At 34.5% G+C, this 25,071-nt stretch overlaps 1 protein-coding gene across 1 annotated transcript in view; it reads left to right on the forward strand.

The window, feature by feature from the left end:
• Positions 1-19,999, forward strand: part of LOC114326364 (ATPase WRNIP1-like) — a 28,992-nt gene extending 8,993 nt beyond the window's left edge. The window contains exons 2-5 of the mRNA XM_028274700.2: positions 6,131-6,278; positions 17,096-17,279; positions 18,699-18,944; positions 19,799-19,999. Coding sequence (XP_028130501.2) covers positions 6,131-6,278; positions 17,096-17,279; positions 18,699-18,944; positions 19,799-19,878 — 658 coding nt within the window. The 3' untranslated portion in view covers positions 19,879-19,999. The remainder of the gene's footprint in view (positions 1-6,130; positions 6,279-17,095; positions 17,280-18,698; positions 18,945-19,798) is intronic.
• The last annotated feature ends 5,072 nt before the right edge of the window (positions 20,000-25,071 follow it).

Raw genomic sequence — 25,071 nt, forward strand, 5'->3', positions numbered from 1 at the left:
TTGTAGGTATTGTGTCAAAATTTATAAATTACAATTTTGAAATAAGTAATTTATATTAATAATTTATATTATTGTACTACATTTGAAGAGGGTAGGCGGCGCCTACCTTGCCTACCCCGACGGGCCGCCCCTGCAATAGTTGTGGGTATATTAGTTTTTATTGTGAGAATGAGAACAGAGACAAAAAGCGAGTTTATAATATTGTAGTGACTTTTTAAATAGTTTTTAAAAGCAACAGGTACGTAATTATTGTAAATATTTCAGTATTGCAATAAAAAATTACATACCTATTTGGAAAATGTACCTACCTAACAGGTGCTTTGATTTACATAATTTGATTACCGACAAAATTTCTACCAATCTTCATCTCATATATTGCTTTTTAGTCTATGTTTTGTTGTATTTTAATATTTTAATTCCACAAGAATCAAACTTATTTGATTAAACTAAGAGAATAAGCAACTGTCAAAAAAGTTTAAAACGTTTAGTTGCTATATCTTCCCAAATCATTCATATGTCTCGGTAGCTAAATTCTGCGTGCAGTGAGTTCGAAATCTAACAACCTGATAGACGCAGGTTCAATCCCCAATGCAAATTTTTATTTATTTTTATTTTTTTTCTACATTTTATGATTGTAAGTATATTTATTATATATTTTTTTAGAAAATACGTATTTAGTTAAAATTTTTGTCAACAAAATTATTGTTTAGAAATCATTTCTTTGTTTCATTTTTCAATGTGTTTGCGTGTGTTTTATTCTTTTATTTTTTAATTTTTGGTATTGTTTTAATAAACATTTTTGGAAAGTAGTAAGTATTAAAATTAGTTCAATATTTAAATAAAATATAAATAAACTGTTTAAAGTATATTGATTTCGTTGAAATCATATAATAGAAGTATAACTTCTTACGTGCATACAAAGCACTCACACATTCTTTTTTTTTTTCCTCTCCTGAAAAGTTGTAGATTTTGACTTATGAGGTTTTATATATCTCCTTTAAATGTATCAGGACACAATGGGACTATAAAAACATTTTTTGCATAATGTTATTTGTTGTTTTTCAGGCTTACCTGGCAAATATAATGTGATAGTGGTTTGGTTATATGGTTCATTCCACCAACATACGACTGTTTTGGATTATCACGACAACGAATATTTCAGTGTGCAACATAAGAAGTACGAAAGTAAATGGCTCTAATATAATTATTCCAATAAACAGCAATGTAATTTGCAATTTATTTTCGTTCTTCATATTTTGCACAATAAAATATTCGTTGTAGAAATAATCCAACACAGTCGTATATTCGTGGAATAGGGTATAGAATGTTTTTAATTATTCATATGGATATTTTCCCCCTATAATATACCCCCCTTTCCCCTAATAAAACAAGTGAAGAAAAAAAGAGGGTACAAAATGGACAATAGAGAGATAAAAATACTCTGTTACGCTGATGACACCGTGTTAGTAGCAGAGTGCGAAGACGACCTACAAAGAACGCAAAAGGAATGAATATGAAAATATCAGCCCAAACAACAAAAAGCTTACTAATTGCCAAAGAACCAATAAGATGAAAATTGGAGTTAGACAATCAAATTATACAACAAGTAATGACTTTCAAATATCTGGGAATTAATCTATCAGCCGACAACAATATCGAAGAAGAGGTAAAAGACCAAATAATTAAAGCCAGTAGAACGGCCTGATGCTTAAACGACAAAATTTGGAAAAACAACACCTAAGATTGGAAACAAAGGCCCGAATATATGTCATTAGTAAGTTATTAGGCCAGTTATGACTTACACGGCCGAAACAAGACCAGATACAAGCAAAACACGAAGACATCTGGAAACCAGCGAAATTAAGATCTTAAGAAGGATTGCTGGATTGCTGGAAAAGGACTACAGGATAGGGTAAGAAGTGAGGAAATCAGACGCATATGTGGGGTAGACAATATAAATACTTGGGTAAAGAACAGAAAAGAAGAGTGGAATGAGCACATAAGCAGGATGTCTGAATCAAGGATAGTAAGAATAGCCAGGGACAAGAAGTCACCGTTAGGCAGGAGAAGTATAGGACGCCCAAGGAAAATTTGGAATGACAACTTAGGGGCAGAATGAAAGGCACCGTTGAAGAAAAACAGGCAGTACTGCCTATATAAAAGAAGAAGAAGACATTTTCCCCCATAATAGGATAGATTATCCATAACAACATAAACATATCTTCTTTTTAGCCTTCTATTGTCCATGTTTGGACATATGCCTCTCCCAACATCAGTCTCTATCCTGAGCAACATTTTTCAAATTTGTTCCTGCTATTCTTTTAATATAATCAACCCATCTCATATGTGGTCTTCCTCTTGGTAATTTACTTTCGTAAGGTCTCCAATGTTGTATTGTTGCATTCCAACGTTGTTTTGTCTAGCATTGTGGCCTGTGAAGCTTCATTTCAGTTTGGCAATTTTTGTTTTTATGTCTTCGACTGTTGTTTTTGATATTACCCAATCATTCCTCTTTTTATCTGACAGTTGTATACCTAACATTGCTCTTTCTGTTTTGTCTAGTTTATTCATATTCGCCTTGGTTAGGTTCCAGGTTTGACATCAATATGTCATGATACGAAGGATGCACTGGTTGAATACTTTGCTCCTTAAGTATTGGGGTATTTTGTGGGTCTTAAGTATCCAACTAAGTTTTCCAAATCCTGCTCAAAAAACTGATAAGAAATAAAAAATAAGATATTCTGCATGTTGCTGCATCATATGCTGGCCCCATTGTAGCAAAGAGATGAGTGAGCAAATATTACATAGTTTTACCTAATAGTCGGAGAGATAGAAGCGGATTTTGTGCGTGATAAGTAATATGGAAAAACTATATGGGGATATGATGAACTAGTTGTGTACATTACTTTCCCCAACGGCCGGAAACCAGAGTGGGGGCCGAGGGTAGATATAAGGAGTCAAAGTCGCGGTTTTTATTATTTTTTTTGTGACGCTCTTGATAGAGATAGTGCACCAAAATTTTTGAATAAGTAGGTCATGACGTAACTAATTAAAATCTCTAGGGGCTGAACGCTGCGTGGCCGACAAAGGGGTGGGGAAGGGGTGAATATAAAAAGTATAATTGGGTTTTTTGTGACGTTCCTGATCGAGATAGTGCACCAAAATTTGGGAATGAGTAGACCATGACATAACTAAGTAAAATCCCCAGAGCCGGAAACCAGAGTGGGGGACGAGGGTAGTTATAAGGGGTTAAACTCGCGGTTTTTATTATTTTTTTTGTGACGCTCATGATCGAGATAGTGCACCAAAATTTGGGAATAAATAGGCCATGATGTAACGAATTAAAATTTCCAGGAGCGGAACGCTGCGTGGCCGCCAAAGGGATGGGGACAGGGGTGAATATAAAAATTAAAAGGGATTTTTTGTGACGTTCCTGATCGAGATAGTGCACCAAAATTTGGGAATAAGTAGACCATGACCTAACTAAGTAAAATCCCCAAAGCCGGAAACCAGAGTGGGGGACGAAGGTAGTTACAAGGGGTCGAAGTCGCGGTTTTTATTATTTTTTTTTCTGACGCTCATAATCGAGATAGTGCACCAAAATTTGGGAATAACTAGTTCATGACGTAACTAAGTAAAATGCCCAGCGTTTATATTTTGTGTGTTCTAAAAATTGCTTTTTAAATTTATATATTGTTCATATAATTATAATTTTTATATTCACCTCTGCCCCCATCCATTTGTCCCCCACACAGTGTTCCGCCCCTGGAGATTTTACTTAGTTATGCCATAATCTACTTATTCCCAAATTTTGGGGCACTATTTCGATCACGAACGTCACAAAAAACCACTTATAATTTATATATTCACCCCTGCCCCCACCCCTTTGTCGGACACGCAGCGTTCTACGTTAGAGATTTTACTTAGTTACGTCATGAACTAGTTATTCCCAAATTTTGGTGCACTATCTCGATCATGAGCGTCAGAAAAAAATATTAAAAACCGCGACTTTGACCCCTTATAACTACCCTCGTCCCCCACTCTGGTTTCCGGCTCTGGGGATTTAACTTAGTTATGTCATGGTCTACTTATTCCCAAATTTTGGTGAACTATCTCGATCAGGAACGTCACAAAAAATCCAATTATAATTTTTATATTCACCACTTCCCCCGCCCCTTTGTCGGCCACGCAGGTTTCTGCCCCTGGAGATTTTAATTATTTACGTCATGAACTAGTTATTCCCAAATTTTGGTGCACTATCTCGATCATGAGCGTCACAAAAAAAATAATAAAAACCGCGACTTTAACCCCTTATAACTACCCTCGTCCCCCAATCTGGTTTCCGGCTCTGGGGACTTTACTTAGTTATGTCATGGTCTACTTATTTCCAAATTTTGGTGAACTATCTCGATCAGGAACGTCACAAAAACCCAATTATAATTTTTATATTCACCCTTTCTCCCACCCCTTTGTCAGACACGCAGCGTTCTACGTTAGAGATTTTACTTAGTTACGTCATGAACTAGTTATTCCCAAATTTTGGTGCACTATCTCGATCATGAGCGTCAGAAAAAAATATTAAAAACCGCGATTTTGACCCCTTATAACTACCCTCGTCCCCCACTCTGGTTTCCGGCTCTGGGGATTTAACTTAGTTATGTCATGGTCTACTTATTCCCAAATTCTGGTGAACTATCTCGATCAGGAACGTCACAAAAAATCCAATTATAATTTTTATATTCACCACTTCCCCCACCCCTTTGTCGGCCACGCAGGTTTCCGCCCCTGGAGATTTTAATTAGTTACGTCATGACCTACTTATTCCCAAATTTTGGTGCACTATCTCTATCAAGAGCATCACAAAAAAAATAATAAAAACCGCGACTTTGACCCCTTATATCTACCCTCGGCCCCCCACTCCTTGTTTCCGGCCGTTGGGGAAAGTAATGTACACAACTAGTTCAACATATCCCCATATAGTTTTTCCATATTACTTATCACGCACAAAATCCGCTCCCAGCTCTTAGACTATAATTGTAAAATATATTGATAGCAAGGCCGCTAATTTTATTCCTACATGTTGAGTCCAAGAAAGAGAAGTAAGTATACTTTATTGATACTATGTACCAAAAGGCCATCAACCGAAGTCTTTCAGTCGAGTCCTATTTTCTTTTTTTATCAATTTTTTCAAATCTTTTCTGTTTATTGCTATCCTTTTTGTCTCTTCTCATGATTAGTTAGAAGTTATTTTCGTTTAGTTCATTTCCTATTTTTATTTTTAATGTGTGCATTAGTGTGTGTCTACCTTATAGTTAATTTACTATTTGTACTAGGAATAAGCAACAATTTTACTTTAAAATAAGTTTATTTCGTCGTTTTGTTTTGTTTATTTCCACTTCAGAAATCGTCCTCAAAATACAAATTTAACCAATTTTGTTTTTGTTATTTGGCAATAAAAAAATCTTCTAATAATTTAATTTTATCTAACTCATTCACATTGACAATTCAGTATTCCATTGACAATAGATCTAGACTTAATGTGGTATAAAAATAATTAAAATACAATCAACTGTTCAGAATAGAAATATGTAACTTCAAACTCATGGTTATTTTTACGGTGGTGCGTTAATTTTTAAGAGTAGTGTGTATAGGCCTTGCAGCTTTAGTCGGCAGGTGCCAAAATTCTTAATTCATTGAAGAAGGGTGATTGCAGTGTAAAAAGGTTTAACAGTCAAAGCCACAAAAACATTATATCTATTGAGAAATTCACACCGAGAATGCAGTACGGCTAAGATAGGACAATACATTTCTAATGGGGAATAAACGCACAGGGTTGTCAGTCTTCACCAGTTGTTGATTGCTCTCTCAAGGGCGTCGTACAGGAACTGTGGCAACACTGAATGCGCATTCCTATCTTAACAGTACTGCAAATCTCAGTGTGAATTTCACATTAGATTTCACTATACATGTATCCTCATCCTTACATATCTAAAGAATGTAATTTGAGATGTTAATAGAGAGTCTAGGTCTTATAGATGTTTTCTCATCTAAGCTAAGATTTACCTATACTTAAAAAATGAATTTGTTAAGATTTTACAATTGCCATTAAATTTTTCCTTGTCTCTTTTAGTTCGTCTATAGAAGATGAAGCTTTGAAATGGCTAGCAGATGTTAGTGATGGAGATGCAAGGATAGCTCTGAATAACTTACAGTTAGTCATTCAACATAACGAAAATGGAAAAGTAATCACCGTTGGAGATATAAAAGAGGGCTTAAAGGTAAAGTAAACATGATTCATGATAGTTTATGACTACTATTATTATACAGGGTGTCCAGAAACTCTACCGACAAACGAAGACAGGAGATTCCTCAGATAATGTTAAATTCACCTAGTCCGAAAATGGTCCCTAAGAGAGATAGAGCTCTTTGAAGATGGTGTCTTGTAATTAGTTTTTCTTAAATACCTCCAGAAAGCTTATTCGTTAGTTAGAAAAACGAAAATTTGTACACATATTTATCTTCCAGAGATAAATCGATTCCATCCATTGTGAATTTCTAGTACCAGTCATAGGCGTCCTTTTTGGGTGGGACAACGGTTATTTTATCGCATAACTTTTTGTCTTTAACTTTTAAGCATTTTTGATACTGGATTATTAAATTGTGAGGTATTCTAGTACTTGGACTAGTTGTATTTAGGCCACTTGGAGAGAATGAATGAGGTGGAGCCGTCGAAACATATTTATAGCCAGAGACCAGATGGAGTGAGGAAAAGAGGCAGGCCCAGAGCACCATTTAAGCACCAGGTGGAAGACGACTTGCGAGTATTAGGAGTGCGAAATTGGAAAACCAAGGAGAGGGATAGGAAGGAATGGAAGAGGATTCTGGAACAGGCCAAGACTCACCATGGATTGTAGAGCCAATGATGATGATGATTCTAGTACTAAAAGGTACTCTTGCTTTAAGTCGATAGGACACACCGTTTTCTAGAAAAATCTATTTGAAAATTTTTCGTTTCCTGAATATGAAAAAAATTTTTCAAAAAAAAAACGGTGTATTTTACCAACTTAAAGCAAGATTAACTTTTAGTACTAGAATACCTCGATAATTTAATAATCATCATCATCATTCTCTTTGCCTTATCCCTATGCGGGGTCGGCTTCCCTAATTGCCTTTCTCCACACAATTCTATCTTGGGTCATATCAATGTTAATCCCCTTTACCAACATGTCCTGCCTTATCGTCTCCCCTCAGGTCTTCTTTGGACTTCCTCTCCTACTCCTTCCAGGAATCTGCACTTCAGCTATTCTTCGTATTGGGTGATTAACGTTTTGACGTTGAACATGACCAAATCATCTTAACCTATGCTGTCTCATTTTGGCATCAATTGGTGCTACACCTAGACTTCCCCTAATATATTCATTTCTAATTTTATCCTTCTTGGTCACTCCACTCATCCATCTAAGCATTCTCATTTCCGCCACATGCATTCGTTGTTCCTCTTTCTTTTTCACTGCCCATAATTTTCACTGCTTCATAATTTAATAATCTAGTGTAAACAATTCCTAAAAATTAAAGACAAAAAAGTTATGCGATAAAATGACCGTTGACCTCTCAAAACTGACGCATATGAACGGTACTAGAAATTCGCAATTAATGAAATCGATTCATCTTTGGAATATCAATAAACGTCCAGTTTTCGTCTTTCTAAATAGTTTTTTTTTGATATTCAAAAAACGAAAAATTTTCAAATCGATTTTTCTAGAAAACGGTGTGGCCTATCGACTTAAAATAAGAATACCTTTAGTACTATAATACCTTACATTTTAATAATCCAGACTCAAAAATGCTTAAAAATTAAAAACAAAAAGGTTATGTATGTATTACACCGTTCTTAGGCGTCAACGCCCTTCGGTAGGGATCTATGGGGGAGTATCACCGAGCCGCAAGCCCTTGTCCCTTGCCGTACTGCTCCCTCATAGGTCGATCAGATGCCCGCATATTCCAGTCTAAACGCCAGATTCATATTTAGAATTTTATACTGGCGCGTTAGCCTTTTTGTTTTTTCCGATGGCCTGGGCTGGGCTTGAACTCACATACCTCAAGGCGAAGTGAAGTGTGGGTCAGCCGCTAGTCGCACTGAGCTATCCGATCGACACAAAAAAGTTATGCGATAATATAACTGTTGCTCTACCCAAAGCGGACGCATATGACCGGTAGGTACTAGAAATTTGCAATGGATGGAATCGATTTATCTCTGGAAGATAAATATCTGTACTAATTTTCGTTTTTCTAAATAGAAGCGTTCTGGAAATATTTAAGAAAAATTAATTACCAGACGGCATCTTCAAATACCTCTACTCCTATAGGAAGCTTCTTCTGATAGAATTGGGTTATATTGTCTTAAAATTATCTGAGGAATCTCCTGTCTTCGTTTGTCGGTAGAGTTTCTAGACACTACTCTATATGATTAGAACATTCTTCGAAATATGTATGGCAATATTCCTATTATTAGCCATTTATTTGTTTTATAAATTTATTCATTTTATTGTTGTTTTTATATACATTTTATAAGTATATTTTATATAAATTTTAAGACTAAATGTAATACTGTAAAAAATAGTGGTAGTTACAATATTATCAGACTGTTAAGTAACAACAATGAAAGGAAATACCTTAAAAGAACGTTGTTTATTATCTTGATATGTAGAGAATTTCTTCGAATAGAGTTCTTTCTGGATATCTATGGTGAGTGTTTTTGGGTATCTTCACAATGTGTTACTCAATTAGTCTCAAAGAACCATGTTTTTTTTTGTCCTGAGACCAAGAACATGTTGAAAGTTTCTTCCTTCATTTCATATTTTTTGCATCGTGGTTCATTCACTCTACATTTCTACATATATTGTAGAGGTGACTCATTAATTGCGGCTATCAGAGCAACAGTGGCCTAAGCCCAAAAACGAAGTTTTGATATAAATGCAATCTTTGCATTCGTATTTCCATTATGTTTATTTGGTGGCGCTACAAATTATGTAGCGCCATCTTGCCAAAGATAGAGAGGTAGGTTGTGTATTGTGTAAGCCCCTGTTAATCCGAAGATTTAATCTTGCTGTTTTATTGATATATTAATATAAAAATGCTCAATTTTTGGCTCGGGCCACTGTTGCTCTGAGGGCCTTAATTGAAGTGTTTAGTCATCTCTGTAGGTCTTTAGCTCTGGTCTATTAAAATCTATTTGATAGGGGGCCTGTCAAAGTTGTTTATGTTTTTTTATATGGGTTTGTCTCCATAGAGCTTTTCATTTGTTATTGTTGTTCTGAAGCTATTTCCTTGTGGCATTTTTATAATTAACTATTTAGATGGGAAATAAGCCACAATTAAATTGAAAAAATAATTTAATTAACGTTTCGACGCCCAAATCGGGTGTCGTTGTCAAAATAGAAAATATTACTAAATTAAACAAAAATGTTGTTGCTTAGTAAAAAATTCTTCTAATAATTTATTTAAACTGACTCATTTATATGGGCAATTCAAACATATATTATACATTTTAAAATAGAAGACTTTAAAATGATATTGGCAATATTTATGAGTTGCGTTCCTGGGACGACTTTACCGAAAGTCAGTCCATAATCAATCGTAATGAAAGATAATTCATTCGATTACATGAAATAAACCCTAACTCAAGAATATCCGCCACAAAAAAATCATAGCATGTGATCTGTCTTTAAAAAAACAACCAAATGCAACGGTGACAGCAAACTTCTCGCGTTAGAGATTCCATAGTAAATCACGAGGGAAAACCAGGAAAAATCCTCGTGATAAAATACCCGTATCCCGAAATAACCAAAGTACGTGCCTCCTAGCGCCGGGATACGGGCAACAATACATTGGCTTATAGGGCAGTCCTTACAGTAGGGATCCTGGCCTATACAGAAAAATGCAGGCGGGTGTGGGGTAATACTGCACTTTGGTTGCATTGGTGGTGTATTGGCTAAACGTGCAGGGCAGGGTATGGTGCTGATAGAAAAGGCATTCAGGCATCAAATATCCAAACAAAATCTTTTCAGGCCATAATAATGAAAAGACCTTCTCCAATGATATAAAAAAACTTATACTGAAATGATGGCATCTCCTGAGGTAAAATGTGCCGGAAGTAAAATGAGCCTCCTTTCGGATTTCCGGGTGAGGACTATCTCAGGGGGAACACCATTGCAGGTTAGAAAAATCAGGATAGGGTCGTGGAATCTTGGTAGTCTTACAGGTAAGAGTCTGGAGTTAGTGGATGCGCTCAAACGAAGAAGAGTTCAAATTGCTTGTATTCAAGAAACTAGGTGGAAAGGACAAAGGGCGAAAGAACTAGGTGAAGGATACAAATTGTGGTATGTAGGGAGTAGTAACACTAGAAATGGAGTTGGTGTAATTGCTGATAGTGAAATGAAAGATAACGTAGTAGAAGTTGTAAGAACGAGTGATAGAATGATGTCAGTGAAATTTGTAATTGATAAAGAGGTATTGAATGTTGTGTGTGTGTGTGTGTGTGTGTATGCTCCCCAAACAGGTCTGGGTGAGAATGAAAGAAGAGCTTTCTATGATCAATTAGGAGACGTACTGAGTGATATTCCAGCAGAGGAGAAAGTTATAATAGGAGGTGATTTCAATGCACATGTGGGCCAAACCAAGACAGGATATGAAACAATACATGGGGGATTAGACTTTGGAACTAGAAATGAAGCTGGAGATGACATGCTTGAATAAGCAACAGCATTGGATATGGCTATTGTTAACACATTCTTTAAAAAGAGAGAAACTCAACTTATTACCTACAAAAGTGGACAACATCAATCCCAAATAGACTACTTCATGATAAGGAAAGAAGACATACGTGAATGCAAGGACTGCAAGGTAATAGTTAGTGAGACAGTAAGCCAACAACATAAGCTGCTTGTTCTGGACATCGAAGTAAAAAGCGAAACTAAACAAAAATATCGGAGAGGACCACAAAAAATCAAGTGGTGGCTGCTGAAAGATGAGAAAGAAGGTCTATTCAGGAGAATAGTAGAAAAAATATGTTGGAACATGAAAGGAAGCCCTAATACAATTTGGAGAAAAATGGCCAGTAGTATTAGAGAGACTGCTATTGAATAACTGGAGTAATTGTAATAAAGTTTGAGGATAAAGAGACTTGGTGGTGGTCAAACGAAGTACAAGGAAAAATAAAAGAGAAGAGAAAATTATATAAAAAGTGGCAAGAAACCAGATCCGACACAGATCTTCAAAACTATATGGTGGCGAAAAAGGAAGCGAAAGTAGCAGTAGCAAAAGCCAAAGCAGAAGAGTATTCAAACCTATACGATTAACTTGATACCAGGGAAGGCGAAACGAAGATATATAAAATAGCCAAACAGAGAGCAAAGAAAGCAAAAGATTTTAATCAGATTAGATGTATCCGAGATGAAAATAATAAAATACTAGTTCACGAAAGGGATGTCAAAAAGAGATGGAGAAAGTACTTTGACAGCTTATTAAATGAAGAATTTGATAGACAGCCTGTAGAGTCAACGGAGACAGTAGCAGCAATGGCCACCAAAATAACCAACGAGGAAGTGGCTCAAGCGCTTCAAAAAATAAAGAAAGGAAAAGCGGTAGGACCAGATGATATTCCTGGGGAAGTATGGAGAGCATTGGGAGAGACAGGAACAAGGTGGCTAGCAGGTCTATTTAATAGAATTATGGAAGTCGGACAAATGCCAGACGAATGGAGAAGCAGTATACTGGTACCCGTTAACAAAAACAAGGGAGATATACAACAATGTACAAACTACAGGGCTATAAAACTGCTTAGCCACACCATGAAAATATGGGAAAGAGTAATTGACAGACGGATACGTGAAGAGACCGAAATATCCGAGAATCAATTTGGCTTTATGCAGGGTAGATCAACAACAGATGCAATTTTCATTATAAGACAGTTGATGGAAAAATACAGGAGTAAAGAAACAAACGCTCATATGGTATTCATTGATCTTGAGAAAGCATATGATAGAGTTCCTCGAGAGATTCTGTGGTGGGCACTCAATAAGAAAGGAGTCCCTGGTGAATATGTAAAGATTGTGAGGGATATGTATGAGGGAGTAACGACTAGTGTTAGGACAGGTGTGGGAGAGACTGATAAATTTCATGTGAAAGTAGGATTGCACCAAGGCTCTGTGCTTAGTCCGTATTTATTCTCATTAGTTTTGGACCAGATAACAGCGAAACTACAGGGTAACATCTTATGGTGCTTAATGTGAACAAAAACTGGAACAGTGGAGACAAGCTCTGGAGGAAAAAGGTTTAAAACTTAGTAGGACAAAAACAGAGTATTTGGAATGTTCATTTAAAGATGGAGCAAATAAAATGGTATCTTTGGATGGTGAAATGATTGTAAAAAGCAATAGTTTTAAGTACCTAGGATCGGTATTACAGAGTAATGGAGAAATAGATGGAGATGCATGCAGTAGAATTAGGGCTGGATGGATGAAGTGGAAAGAAGCGAGTGGTGTGTTGTGTGACAGAAAAATTCCAATGAAGCTGAAGGGAAAATTCTATAAAACAGCCATAAGACCGGCTATGATGTACGGAACTGAATGTTGGGCAGTGAAAAAGAAAAAGGAACAACGAATGCATGTGGCGGAAATGAGAATGCTTAGATGGATGAGTTGAGTGACAAAGAAGGATAAAATTAGAAATGAGTATATTAGGGGAAGTCTAGGTGTGGCACCAATTGATGCCAAAATGAGAGAGCATAGGTTAAGATGGTTTGGTCATGTTCAACGTCGAGACGTTAATCACCCAATACGAAGAATAGCTGAAGTGCAGATTCCTGGAAGGAGTAGGAGAGGAAGACCAAAGAAGACCTGGGGGGAGGCGATAAGGCAGGATATGTTGGTAAAGGGGATTAACATTGATATGACCCAAGATAGAATTGTGTGGAGAAATGCAATTAGGGAAGCCGACCCCGCATAGGGATAAGGCAAAGAGAATGATGATATATTATAATTACCCAAAACTAATACCAAATTATTTACTTTAATATACAGGGTGTAACAAAAATACAGGTCATAAATTAAACCACATATTCTGGGACCACAAATAGTTCGAATGAACCTAACTTACCTTAGTACAAATATGCACACAAAAGAAGTTACAGCCCTTTGAAGTTACAAAATGAAAATCGATTTTTTTGAATATATCGAAAACCATTAGAGATTTTTTGTTGAAAATGGACATGTGGCATTCTTATGGAAAGAACATGTTAAAGAAAAATGATAGTGAAATTTGTGCGCCCCATAAAAATTTTATGGGGGTTTTGTTCCCTTAAACCTCCCCAAACTTTTGTGTCCGTTCCAAATAAATTATTATTGTGGTGCCATTAGTTAAATTCAATATTTTTAAAACTTTTTTGCCTCTTAGTATTTTTTCGATAAGGCAGTTTTTATCGAGTTGCGGCTTCTTTTTAATATGTTTATATAAAAATTTTATGAGGGTTTTGTTCCTTTAAACCCTTCAAATGTTTGTGTACGTTCTAATTAAACTATTACTGCGGTACTATTAGTTAAACACAGTGTTTTTAAAACTTTTTTACCTCTTTGTATTTTTTTGATAAAGCATCTTTTATCGAGATGTGGCTTCTTTTTTAATATGGTTCAAAATATACTTAAAAATGTAAATCATAAATAAATTTTCATATTATTACCAAGTCTCAATAATCGTACTTTACCATATACAAATATGTGGTGGATTTGACAAATATTCAAATATCTCGATAAAAACTGACTTTTGGAAAAAGTACGAAGAGACAAAAAAGTTTTTAAAAACTTGTGTTTAACTAATGGCGCTACAGTAATAATTAAATTGGAACGTACACAAAAGTTTGGGGGGGTTTAAAGGAACCAAACCCCCATAAAAATTTTATGGGGTGTCCAAATTTCATTATCATTTTTTCTTAAAATACTACTACCATAAGAATACCACAGGTCCATTTTCAATAAAAAATCTCTTATAGTTTTCGATATATTGGAAAAAATCAATTTTCATTTTGTAACTTCAAAGGGCTGTAACTTTTTTTCCGTGCACATTTGTACTAAGGTAAGTTAGGTTCAATCGAACTATTTTTGGTCCCAGAATATGCGATTAAATTGATGACCTGTATTTTTGTTACTCCCTGTATATTATATATTAAAGTCAGAATTTGGTATTAGTTTTGAGAGTAAACTAAATGTAAGACCAACTACTTACGATGTCGGTATAGTATCACGAGGTTTTTTCCTGGTTTTTCCTCGTGATTTACTATGGAATCTCTAACGCGAGAATTTTACTGTCACCTTTGCATTTCTTTTTCTTTTTCTGTCTTTCAATATTCTTGAGTTAGGGTTGATTTCGATTTCGTGTAATTGAATGAACTATCTTTCAGTAAATTCATCCCAGGAACGCAACTCATAAATATTGGCAATATCATTTTAAAGTCTTCTACTTTAAAGTAGTAAAAGTAGAAGAATTTAAAATGTATAATATATGTCTGAATTGCCGATATAAATGAGTCAGATTAAATAAATTATTAGAAGAATTTTTTACTAAGCAACAACATTTTTGTTTAATTTAGTAGTATTTTGTATTTTGACAACGACACGCGATTTGGGCATCGGAACGTTAATCAAATTATTTTTTTCAATTTAATTGTGGCTTATTTCCCATCTAAATAGTTAATTTTTCATTTGTTATTGTTCCTTTTTTCTACCCACTTTTGATTTGCCTTTCTAACGGTGTTTGGTGATGCCACGCAATGATTATATGCATTCAATATTTCTTTTAGAACATTGTTGTGCCAGTGACTCTTAGTTCGTATTTGTGGACTAGATCGTTCTAGACCTTCAACTACTTTATGTTTAGGCACCCAGGTCAAAAATGATTTATCCCGGTGCAGTTTGTTAAGGAGATCCTCACAATTATTATTCTTTAATAATTTTGATTTGGTAATAAAATTTAAGTACCTGGGAACTTGGTTATGTGAAGACTGGATGTGGGATATGGAAATTAAATGTCGGATAGAAAGGGCCAGAAGCGCATTCATAAAATTCAGAAACGCCTTTACGAGCTCTGATTTGACCTGAATCTAAGGCTAAGATTCACGAAATGCCATATATGTTCGGTGCTCCTATATCGCATGGAAGGATGGCTTTAAAAATAAACACAATAAATAAGCTAGAGGCATTTCTTTTTGAGATGTGGATTTATCAACGAATCCTTAAAGTTCCCTGAACCGCACGCATAACAAATGAAGAAATCCTGAGAAGAATCGGTACAGAACGACAACTGCTGTGCACAATAGGGAACTTGCAAAAATTTTTAAATATTAAAATGATATTAAAAAACATAAGGTAACATGATCTTAAAACGCTGGCATGCGAAAAAAACAAATATTTTTAACCCGTACGCTAATTACGACGTTTTGAAAATGCTATAAAATTCAAATATCTTAGGAGGCTCTTGAACGTCCTTCTATTGGTTCGACGTCACCGGCCACGGTGAACCGGCGGAAACAACGCGATTAAGGTAGGTATCACGGGTATATTACATTTTAATCGTCTTTAATGAAAAATTCCTAGGTATTATTTATGTTCATCTTATATATTGTAATAAGTAGTTCCCCAATCAGCTTAGTTTTAAACTGAAATTGATAAAGTTGAGTGCTACCTTGTAAAGAGTTTAAAACGCATAATATGATGGACGAGGGTTTTTCAAAAGGTCAATCTGACTAACTTACCTACCGTTGATGTCTTCATCGTGGCAACTTTTATAAAAAGTAGTAAAAGCTATTCTATTGGAGAAATGCGAGGTGTCAAGGCAAATAAGTAAGAGTTATTAATAAGCATGTTTAAACCGTTTATAACAATAGTTTGGTACCATTATATTATAGTACTTATACGGTTTACCCCGTGGGTTTGATCTACCTACCTCTAATCGAAGGATTTCGTATATCCTGGAAAAGATTACGGTGTAATTTGCATTATAATAAAGATTATATTTTATTGTAATGTTTATTAGTACCTACTGGAGCCTTTCATTATTGTGTTCAAAGCCTTCTGAGAAAAGATTATGGTGATTAGCAGCAACAAAATCCTTCTTTACAAAGTTAATAATACGCATAAATAAGAAGAATCATTATTGTAATTTTACAAGTTAATATCTTTATCATCTCAGCTTATACTTACACCGCATCCCTCGGTAGACCGCAAGCTATAGTAGAAACCCGACTGTAGACCGCATATTATAGTAGTACCAATACTTTTTAGTTACTCTTACTTTTATTACTAAAAGTTTTTGTTTATTTTTAAGTTACTTTAAAAGTTTGCCACAGAGTAAAACAAGATATTTCAACTATATTATTTATCTATGGGCAAACTGCATTAATTGCAATGGCCCACCCCGAACGGACAAACGATACGAGTGGCCTGTGACGTCAGACCACAGGTCTCGCTTTTGAAGTTGTTTAAAACGGAAATTTTAGGCGCGGAACTTTGATTAGATGTTGTACGTACACTATTCATTGTTAAGACGTAATATTTTGAATATAACATTTTAAAACATAAATTAACAATTTTATGCCAAAAGAATTTTTAGTGCAAGTTCCCTATTAAACAGGGAAACACGGCATACCTGGGGCACGTAATTAGAAAAGAAATAATACCAATTTCTGCAAACTTAATTGAAGGAAAGATCGGAGGAAGGAGAGGAGTGGACAGGAAGAAAATGCTTTGGCCCGTAATGTCAAACAATGGACAGGGCTAAGAAACATTGGAGACCTAATACACACTGCAAGAGATAGAGAAAAATGGTCAAACGTGATCGCGAACATCCATTAGTACCGCCGATATCGCAAACTGTAGCATTCGCTGAATTTTGTTGTAGGATTTATGATTCTTTGATCTCTGTATTACACAGTTTTCATCGGATTCACAAATTGCTGAATAGTATTGAAATGCCAATTTTTTTGAAATCCAATATATTAATATCAATTTTCCTTAATTTTAATGTAAATATTTCAATATATTTTTAGAAATCCCATATGTTGTATGATAGAAAGGGTGAAGAACACTACAACTTGATATCTGCAATGCATAAATCAATCAGAGGTTCTGATGAAAATGCTGCACTTTACTGGACCACAAGGATGATAGTTAGTGGAGAAGACCCTAGGTTTATAGCTAGAAGACTTGTTAGAGCTGCAAGTGAAGATATAGGTAAGATTAACTTTTAGCGATTACAATAGGGAACTTGCACATATTTTTATTACATAATAATGTTCAGTTTTGTTTAAAAATGAGATTTCCAAAATTTCACGCTTCAAAAACTCATACTAACTTAGAAGTACAAATTTAAAATCTTCTGTGATTTAAAATAGTTCAAATGACCCGTTTATGGTTATATTATTCTTATATTATTATTCTTCTTCTTCTTTAGGTTATTGGCCTTCACCTACTTGGGTATTTGGCCAGCTCATCGTCGCGTAATAAGGGAAAAATATTTATATTCTGACATTTATCGTATGGCATTGTAATAATATATACCAGTTTGTTGAGATTGGAGTTTGATATAGTTTTTGAAGGACAGGAAAGAAGGTTTACTATGGAAAATAGAAGAAAACACTATAAGTGTTGTTTAGTGCCATTTTGTGAAAGTACAATTTTTCTATGTATTTTAAATAGTTCAAACGATCAAAAACACTTGTGAGGTCACATAACTGTATTTTCTACTGACGTTTATAATGTCTAATTTAAAATTATATATTGTCCTTTTCATTATCATTTTTCAGTGCGTAACAAATGATAGGAAAAAGGGTAAGTCCGTGATAATACACATTTATGACATTTATTCTAACATGACATTTTAGTTAAATCTGACAGTTGTCACATTTTATTTTCAATTTGGAATAAAAACAAATCAAATGTGTTTCTTGCATTTATAAAATGGCATTTTCTTTGATTTGTATAGTCTTATAAATTATACAGATTATATTTGTAATATTATTATCTAATTAAAAAAAATTATTTTTTTATTATGGCGCCATCTATCGACAACTAGAATAACTAGAAGAAATGTTATAAAAATGTCACCGACGAAATGTAATCACCGACGTGCCTTTTTTTCTGTCACATACAATTTAATGCGTTAGAAAGAAATCGAAAAACTGTGACGCACTGAAAGATGATCATGAGAAATACTGTACAATTTTGTTTACTTTGTTGGTGCAGAATGTAAACATATAATCATATGACGTCACGACGCGTTTTGGGCTAGCTGCTTTAATTTGAATTTAGAATCGTCTTTAGGGGCCAAACGGAACACAAAAATAACTGTTTTTATCTTTGATATTTTTTTCGAATTTATGCAAGTTATTTTACATATATATAATAAATAATAATATTATAAATTAATTAGTTGTGCTTTTAGTGTAAACGAATTAAAAATACTGTAAAATAAAAAGACTACATAAATTAAAAATAATAAAAGCATTGCAATAAACATAATATTTATGCAGAATGCTCATTTAAAGATAAGAAGATGTTTATAGTGTTGAGAAATATCTTAGTAGATTTTTAAACTACAGTTGTTGCATCTTTGTTTCATTCGTTGTTTGTGTTCATGTATCTCTCTTGTAGGTAACGCTGATCCTGCCGCATTACCGTTAGCTGTAGCTACGATGCAAGGTTGCCAACTCTTGGGAATGCCCGAAGCTGATGTCCTTCTGGCACAGTGTGCAATTTATTTGGCTAGAGCTCCAAAGTCTAGAGAGGCCGACAGTGCTTTGGCAAAAGCCAAAAGTACAATAGTAAGTCACAAAGGTCCTCAACCTGCTGTGCCTATGCATATAAGGAATGCGCCTACGAAGCTGATGAAAAACTTGGGTAAGTTTCTTCATAATAGATTCATACATATACTCCGTCTAATATACTTACCGTTGCACGTCATCCCCGTCATAGTCCGCGACGTCACATGATACCAACACGAAATATTTAGGCGGTAGGTGTGTTCTATTTTTGAATCATTTTGCCGATTACACTGGAATTACAGCCACTAGACATATTTTATTATACATATACGCGTAGAAATAATATTTGAAGATTTCTATTAATGTTAACTTAAAGAAATACACAATAACATGTTTCATTTAATTTATATAAATGGATTATAAAGCGTTTTTATGAAGCACATTTTGTTCGGAACACACTGTAACTTTAATCGAACGAAGGTGACATTTTGGCTTTGGATTTTTTATCTAAATTTTGTGTTCAGAGGTACTTTATTATTATTTATATTACTAACGTAGCACTAAAAAAATACTAAAATATAGTTATTGAAATAAAAATACTTATTCGTATATTGTATATTTTATTCGTATTAAATTCTACTCGGTAAGTACAAGGGTCTGCCATTTTTAAGCCTTAAAATTAAATGATTTATTTGATTGATTATACATTATAACATTATTGTTAATTAATATATTTCGGCAAGTAATGAAAAGCTATTAACATTAATTATAATAAAGAATTATGGATATTATCTGTACAGTAAACAAGAACAAAGAAAAATATATACACGTAATAATGCCTAGCTTCTCAATGCCTAACGGTACATTTCTTGCTTTTTAGATTTTATTCTTGTATAATTGTGTCTTATTATTTGATTATTATTAAACAATAAAATTTTCGTTTGTTTTAAACCTGTGTTCTTGGTGTTTTATTATTTATTGTAATTTTAGGCTATGGCAAGCTTCAACAAGGTGCAAGTTATACATTTATGCCTCCAGAATTGAAAGATGTAAACTTTTTTAAGAAATAAGTATAATTAGTAATAAATATTTTGTATATTTTTATATCTTTAAGTCATGTTATGTTGAATATTGTTAATTTTTCCTTTTCTGAATACTTTGTCTAGTATAAATATATTTTTAGATTGTTAATGTTTTGTTATACTAATAACTTGTTTCCTTAATCCAACTTTTATTAAATAAAAGGTAAAGAATATTTCACGAATTTGTGACAAAAGTATGCCAAAAAGAGATAGAAAAAATATTTTGCAAGTTTATGAAATCAAGAATTTGACAGAAAACCAGTCGAGTTAACACGGAGACAGAACAGCAGTGGTCACCAAAGTAACAAACGAGGTAGTGGTTCAAGTACTTCAAAAAATAAAGAAAGGAATTCCAGTTCGACCAGATGGTATCCTTGGGGAAGTGTGGAGAGCATTAGGAGAGACAGGAACAGGTTTATTTAATAGAATTATGAAAATTGGGAAAATACTAGACAAATGGAGAAGCAATATATTAGTACCGGTTGCATATTTACACATGCTCCTATACGGCGGCACCAGGGTGCTGAAATCTGTTAGCCTTTGATAAACCCTATAAAACTACTAAACCTCCGAGGCTTCTAAAATTTGCAAGCCATAAGGGATGCTGAGACTAGGGAAGATGAGGGAATTTTACAATTTATAATTCACGTCCCATCTGCTCAGCGCGGTAAAGTTCCAGCGAGAATGGTTCCCTTGTACTCCAATGGGAGTAAGCAAATCAAAAATGAATAACCATTTTCAATTTCGTTGCAACACGAAACTACACTTGCGTCATATTCTAGTTCAATCAGAGAGTACCGCAAGTACCTCTACCGGTTTCGAAACTTATTAGTCTCTCATCAGGAGGCACATAGGCTGTTCTCTCTGACCCAACCAGGACAAACCGCGGCGTGCAGCTATGGTAGTTGGTGTAGTTACCCCCTATGATGGGGTTGATTAAGTTGAACACTACTTACCAGACATATATTTATTTACCACACTAAATATATCAGTAACGAGTTGGTGGGCAAAGTCTATATTCTAACTTTTTCTCTTTCTTCAATCCTGACCCCCCGGAGGGAGTGTAGTGGTCGACGTGATGTCGTGTATTGTCCGTCTCCAAAGATCTCTGTCTCTGGTCATTTCTTTTAACTCATGCATAGGTCTTAGTATATTCCTGTAATCTGATCGATCCATCTTGTTGGGGATCTTCCTCGTGATCTTCGGCCTTCCACCTTTCCTTGTATAATGAGTCTTTCCATGTTTTCTGTGTTGGCTCTCATAACATGTCCAAAGTATTTTAATTGTTGGAGATGGACTTTACTGGAGAGCCGTTGGCTAACTTTTAGCTCTCTTAAATCGAATTATTTGTTCTATGGTCGGTCCAAGGAATTCGTAACATTCGTCTCCCAACAGAACATTTCAGTGGCGTCTATCTTTCTTCTTTCCGAATTTCTCAGGGTCCAAGATTCACATCCGTAAGTCAGTATTGGGAATATTAAGCACTTGATCAACCTCATGTTTAACGCTCTTGAAATTTGACAGTCCTTCCATATTGTGGTCATTTTTGCTGTGTCGACTTTTGCTAGATCACATCTACGTTTTATTTCTTCCTGTAGTGACCCTGTGTTTGTGAATAATGATCCCAGATATAAGTATGAGCTCACAACCTCAAACCGATCAATAGGGAACTTGCATAAATTTTTAAATATTAAAATAATATTAAAAAACATAAGGTAACATGATCTTAAAACGCTTGCATGCGAAAAAAACAACTTTTTTTAACCCGTACGCTAATTACGACGTTTTGAAAATGCTATAAAATTCAAATATCTTAGACTTAGGAGGCTCTTGAACGTCCTTCTATTCATCTGACGTCAGAGGCCACGGTCAACCGGGCTAGCTAGCAGTCGGAAACAACGCGATTAGGTATTACGAGTATATTACATTTTAATCGTATTTAAATGGAAATTACCAGCTATTATTTGTATTCTTGCATAGTTCTACAACCAGTTTATTTACTTTAAAGTGAAATTTATAAATCTTTAGAAATTACTAATGTGTTTATAACGTATAAGTACTATTACTCACGAGGGGTTTTCAAAAGAAAGCGATTAAGTACAATAGTACATTTTAATCGTCTTTAATTGAAAATTCCTAGTATTTCGATCGTATTTTCCTTGTATTTCGATCAAAAAATCATTGAGTAGATAAACAAAAAAATCAATTTAAAATTACTTTCCCGATATTACTCCTGACTGTAAATTTATGAGTGCACAAACAATTTTTGTTATATTATCTGTATGTGATATCAATTTGCTATCAATACAGGCATGGGGGGCTAAGCAAGCAAATTCTCTTAATCTACGTATAACTCGTTCAATGTGAATTCTTAAACTAGCTACTCTTTTTGTTTCAAATACTTCACTTTTTGTAAGTTTTGTACTTGAAGATACACTTGGTGGTCTAATTAATTGGCAATCTCTGCTAACTAACAAATGCTCTATGTGTTTAAAACCCCTGTCAGCCATTACCGCCACTTTCGGTGGAAGAACATTTAAAAAACCACTATATGTTCAAGAATAACTGCATCCGACGTTCTTCCACCGAAAGCAGTAGAAATAAAATTAATAATCCCATCAGGAGTGCAAGCAATTAAATATTTTAGAGTATTGCACTTTTTGTATTCAGACCATGTTAAGGACTGTTTAACAGAATCTGATGGTTTTTCAATTTCAATTTCTAAGCAATCGATAATACAAAATACTTTACTATAACGAGCTCGAAATGCTAAGGTTAAGTTTAATTTAACTGAACTCACTTGGGGATTAAAAATACAAGATCTTAAATATTTACTAACTAATGGAACATATTTTGCAAATACTCTCGATGCATTGCTTTCGCTTATGCCGAAATCATCTCCAGGAGACATAACTGTTTGTCCTGTTCTTATCTTTTTAGAGTTAAAAATAGATGCATTGTTTGAGTCTTACAATATTTTTCCATTAATTGAAACGTGTAAAATGCATATTCTGGTAGCCCCATATACAGTCTAGGTCTGTATTGTAACTTCATCACTGTACACTTCAAAGACAAACTTTTAAATTGTTTTGCTTCCTCTTCTTTCGTATCTTCATCACAAGATAAAGAATCACTTTCATTGTACCAACAGTCGTCACTACCACTATATTCACTATACTCTTCAAATACAGAACTTTCTGATTCACTTTTTGTATCTTCAAATATTTGCAAGTCTTTTATAGGTGAAGTTCCTGCATCCTTATTATGTATTTTCAATGGCGACAACCCGACTGTAACACTCCTTTGAAATTTGCACTGAATACCTTTCCTTCTTATTTTGATGTGAGTCTGTGTTGATGCATTATTCAGTTTTTGAGGTAAAGCTGATTGGTTTAATTCAGGTCCTGATTGTACTAAGTTTGTGAAACTAGGGTCACATTGTCTCTTATCATCATTGTCCTCTAAAACAGACTTAGATGTAGAAGCGGCATCTTCAAGAAGCTGTCGTTTAACCCTTTTAAGGGCTGCTTCCCTCACAGTCTGAGAAAAAGCTCGTTTTCTGTCTGGTTGACAATCAAATATGTGCGGGACAACACCTGACTTAATAATTTTGAGACCACCCATAATCTTGAATTTTATATAGTTATCCATATCTTGTTCCAACTGCAACAAATAAACAAGTATAAGTAGGCACTTTTCATGAAACGATAACTAATATTTTTTAAGTAGAAAATAGGTACCTAATTAGATAAATACTTACATCAAAATGATCCTCACAGACATAAAGACCTATGCCTTTTTGTGAAATATTCTTTTTATCTCGCCTGCATGCCTTTAGCTATTTTAATCGACGTTTTGGTTCTTTTGGTAGAGTAAAAAAATGTTTGTTGGATGTTCTGACAGTTGTGCTTTTGCATCCCGGCACTATACAGTACTTATATTGCGCAGATTTGTTTTCCATTTTGATAAAGTATATCACACAATAAATACACTAAACTACACGAAATACAATAACATAAATACCGAGCAAACGTCACAGTTATTCGACACGCACAACTGGCAATGGCAAACTGCATTCAAATCAATAGCCCACCGAACGGGCAAAAACGATAAGAGTGGCCTGTGACGTCAGACCCAAGCTCGCGCTTTGGAAGTTGTTTGAAACGGAAATTTTAGGCGCAGAACTTTGATCAGATGTTGTACGTACACTGTTCATTGTTAAGACGTAATATTTTGAATATAACATTTTTAAACATAAATTAACAATTTTATGCAAAAAATTTTTTTAGTGCAAGTTCCCTATTGTGATTATATGTGGATGATTGTTATGTAGTCTATCCACTATCATGATATTTGTCTTTGATATGTTTAATTGCAGACCAAATATTTGACTTTCGTTTTCAAACAGTCGTATAAGATCTATCAGCTCTGCTTGACTATTTGCAAGAAGGGCTGTGTCATCTGCGAAACGTAGGTTGTTTATTTTATGACCATTTATTGAGATGCCTTTTTCCCATCCTTCAAGTGTTCTTCTCATAATATGCTCTCCATATATATTGAATAATTGTGGAGATAGTATACATCCCTGTCTGACACCCCGTTCTGGATGAAATTCGTTTGAAAGCGTGTCAAGCACTTTAACTGATCCAGTAGTGTGTTCGTATAGTTCAGTTATAAGCGAACTAGAAGGTGTTGGGGTACGCCCACTTCTTTTAGTATTTGCCATAAGTGTCTCCACTTGACCCTGTCGAACGACTTACGATAATCTATAAAGCATATGTATAGTGAAATATTGAATTCCCTAGATTTTTCGATTATCTGTCTTATATTTAACAGGTGTTCTCTAGTTCCTCTACCTTTGGTAAATCCAGTTTGCTCTTGTGGGATTTCTCTTTGGAGGAATGTTTTTAGTCTCTCGTTGATTATATGTAGCATTATTTACTGGCATGTGATATAAGAGAAATAGTTCTATAATTGTCGTAGTTATGGAAGCTGCCTTTTTCTATATTCTTATATTCTAACTACTTGATGTCTAAATAATGAATGATGAATAATTACTGAATGATCTCTTTTACTTTCTTCGTATCTATAAATAGACTCGTAATTGTTTTTATTATGATTGCCGACACCGAATCGATCATGAAATACTCATAATATCAAAATAGCTGACTAGGGCGTTCT

The sequence above is a fragment of the Diabrotica virgifera genome, chromosome 1, assembly GCF_917563875.1.
Source record: "Diabrotica virgifera virgifera chromosome 1, PGI_DIABVI_V3a".
NCBI lineage: Eukaryota > Metazoa > Arthropoda > Insecta > Coleoptera > Chrysomelidae > Diabrotica > Diabrotica virgifera.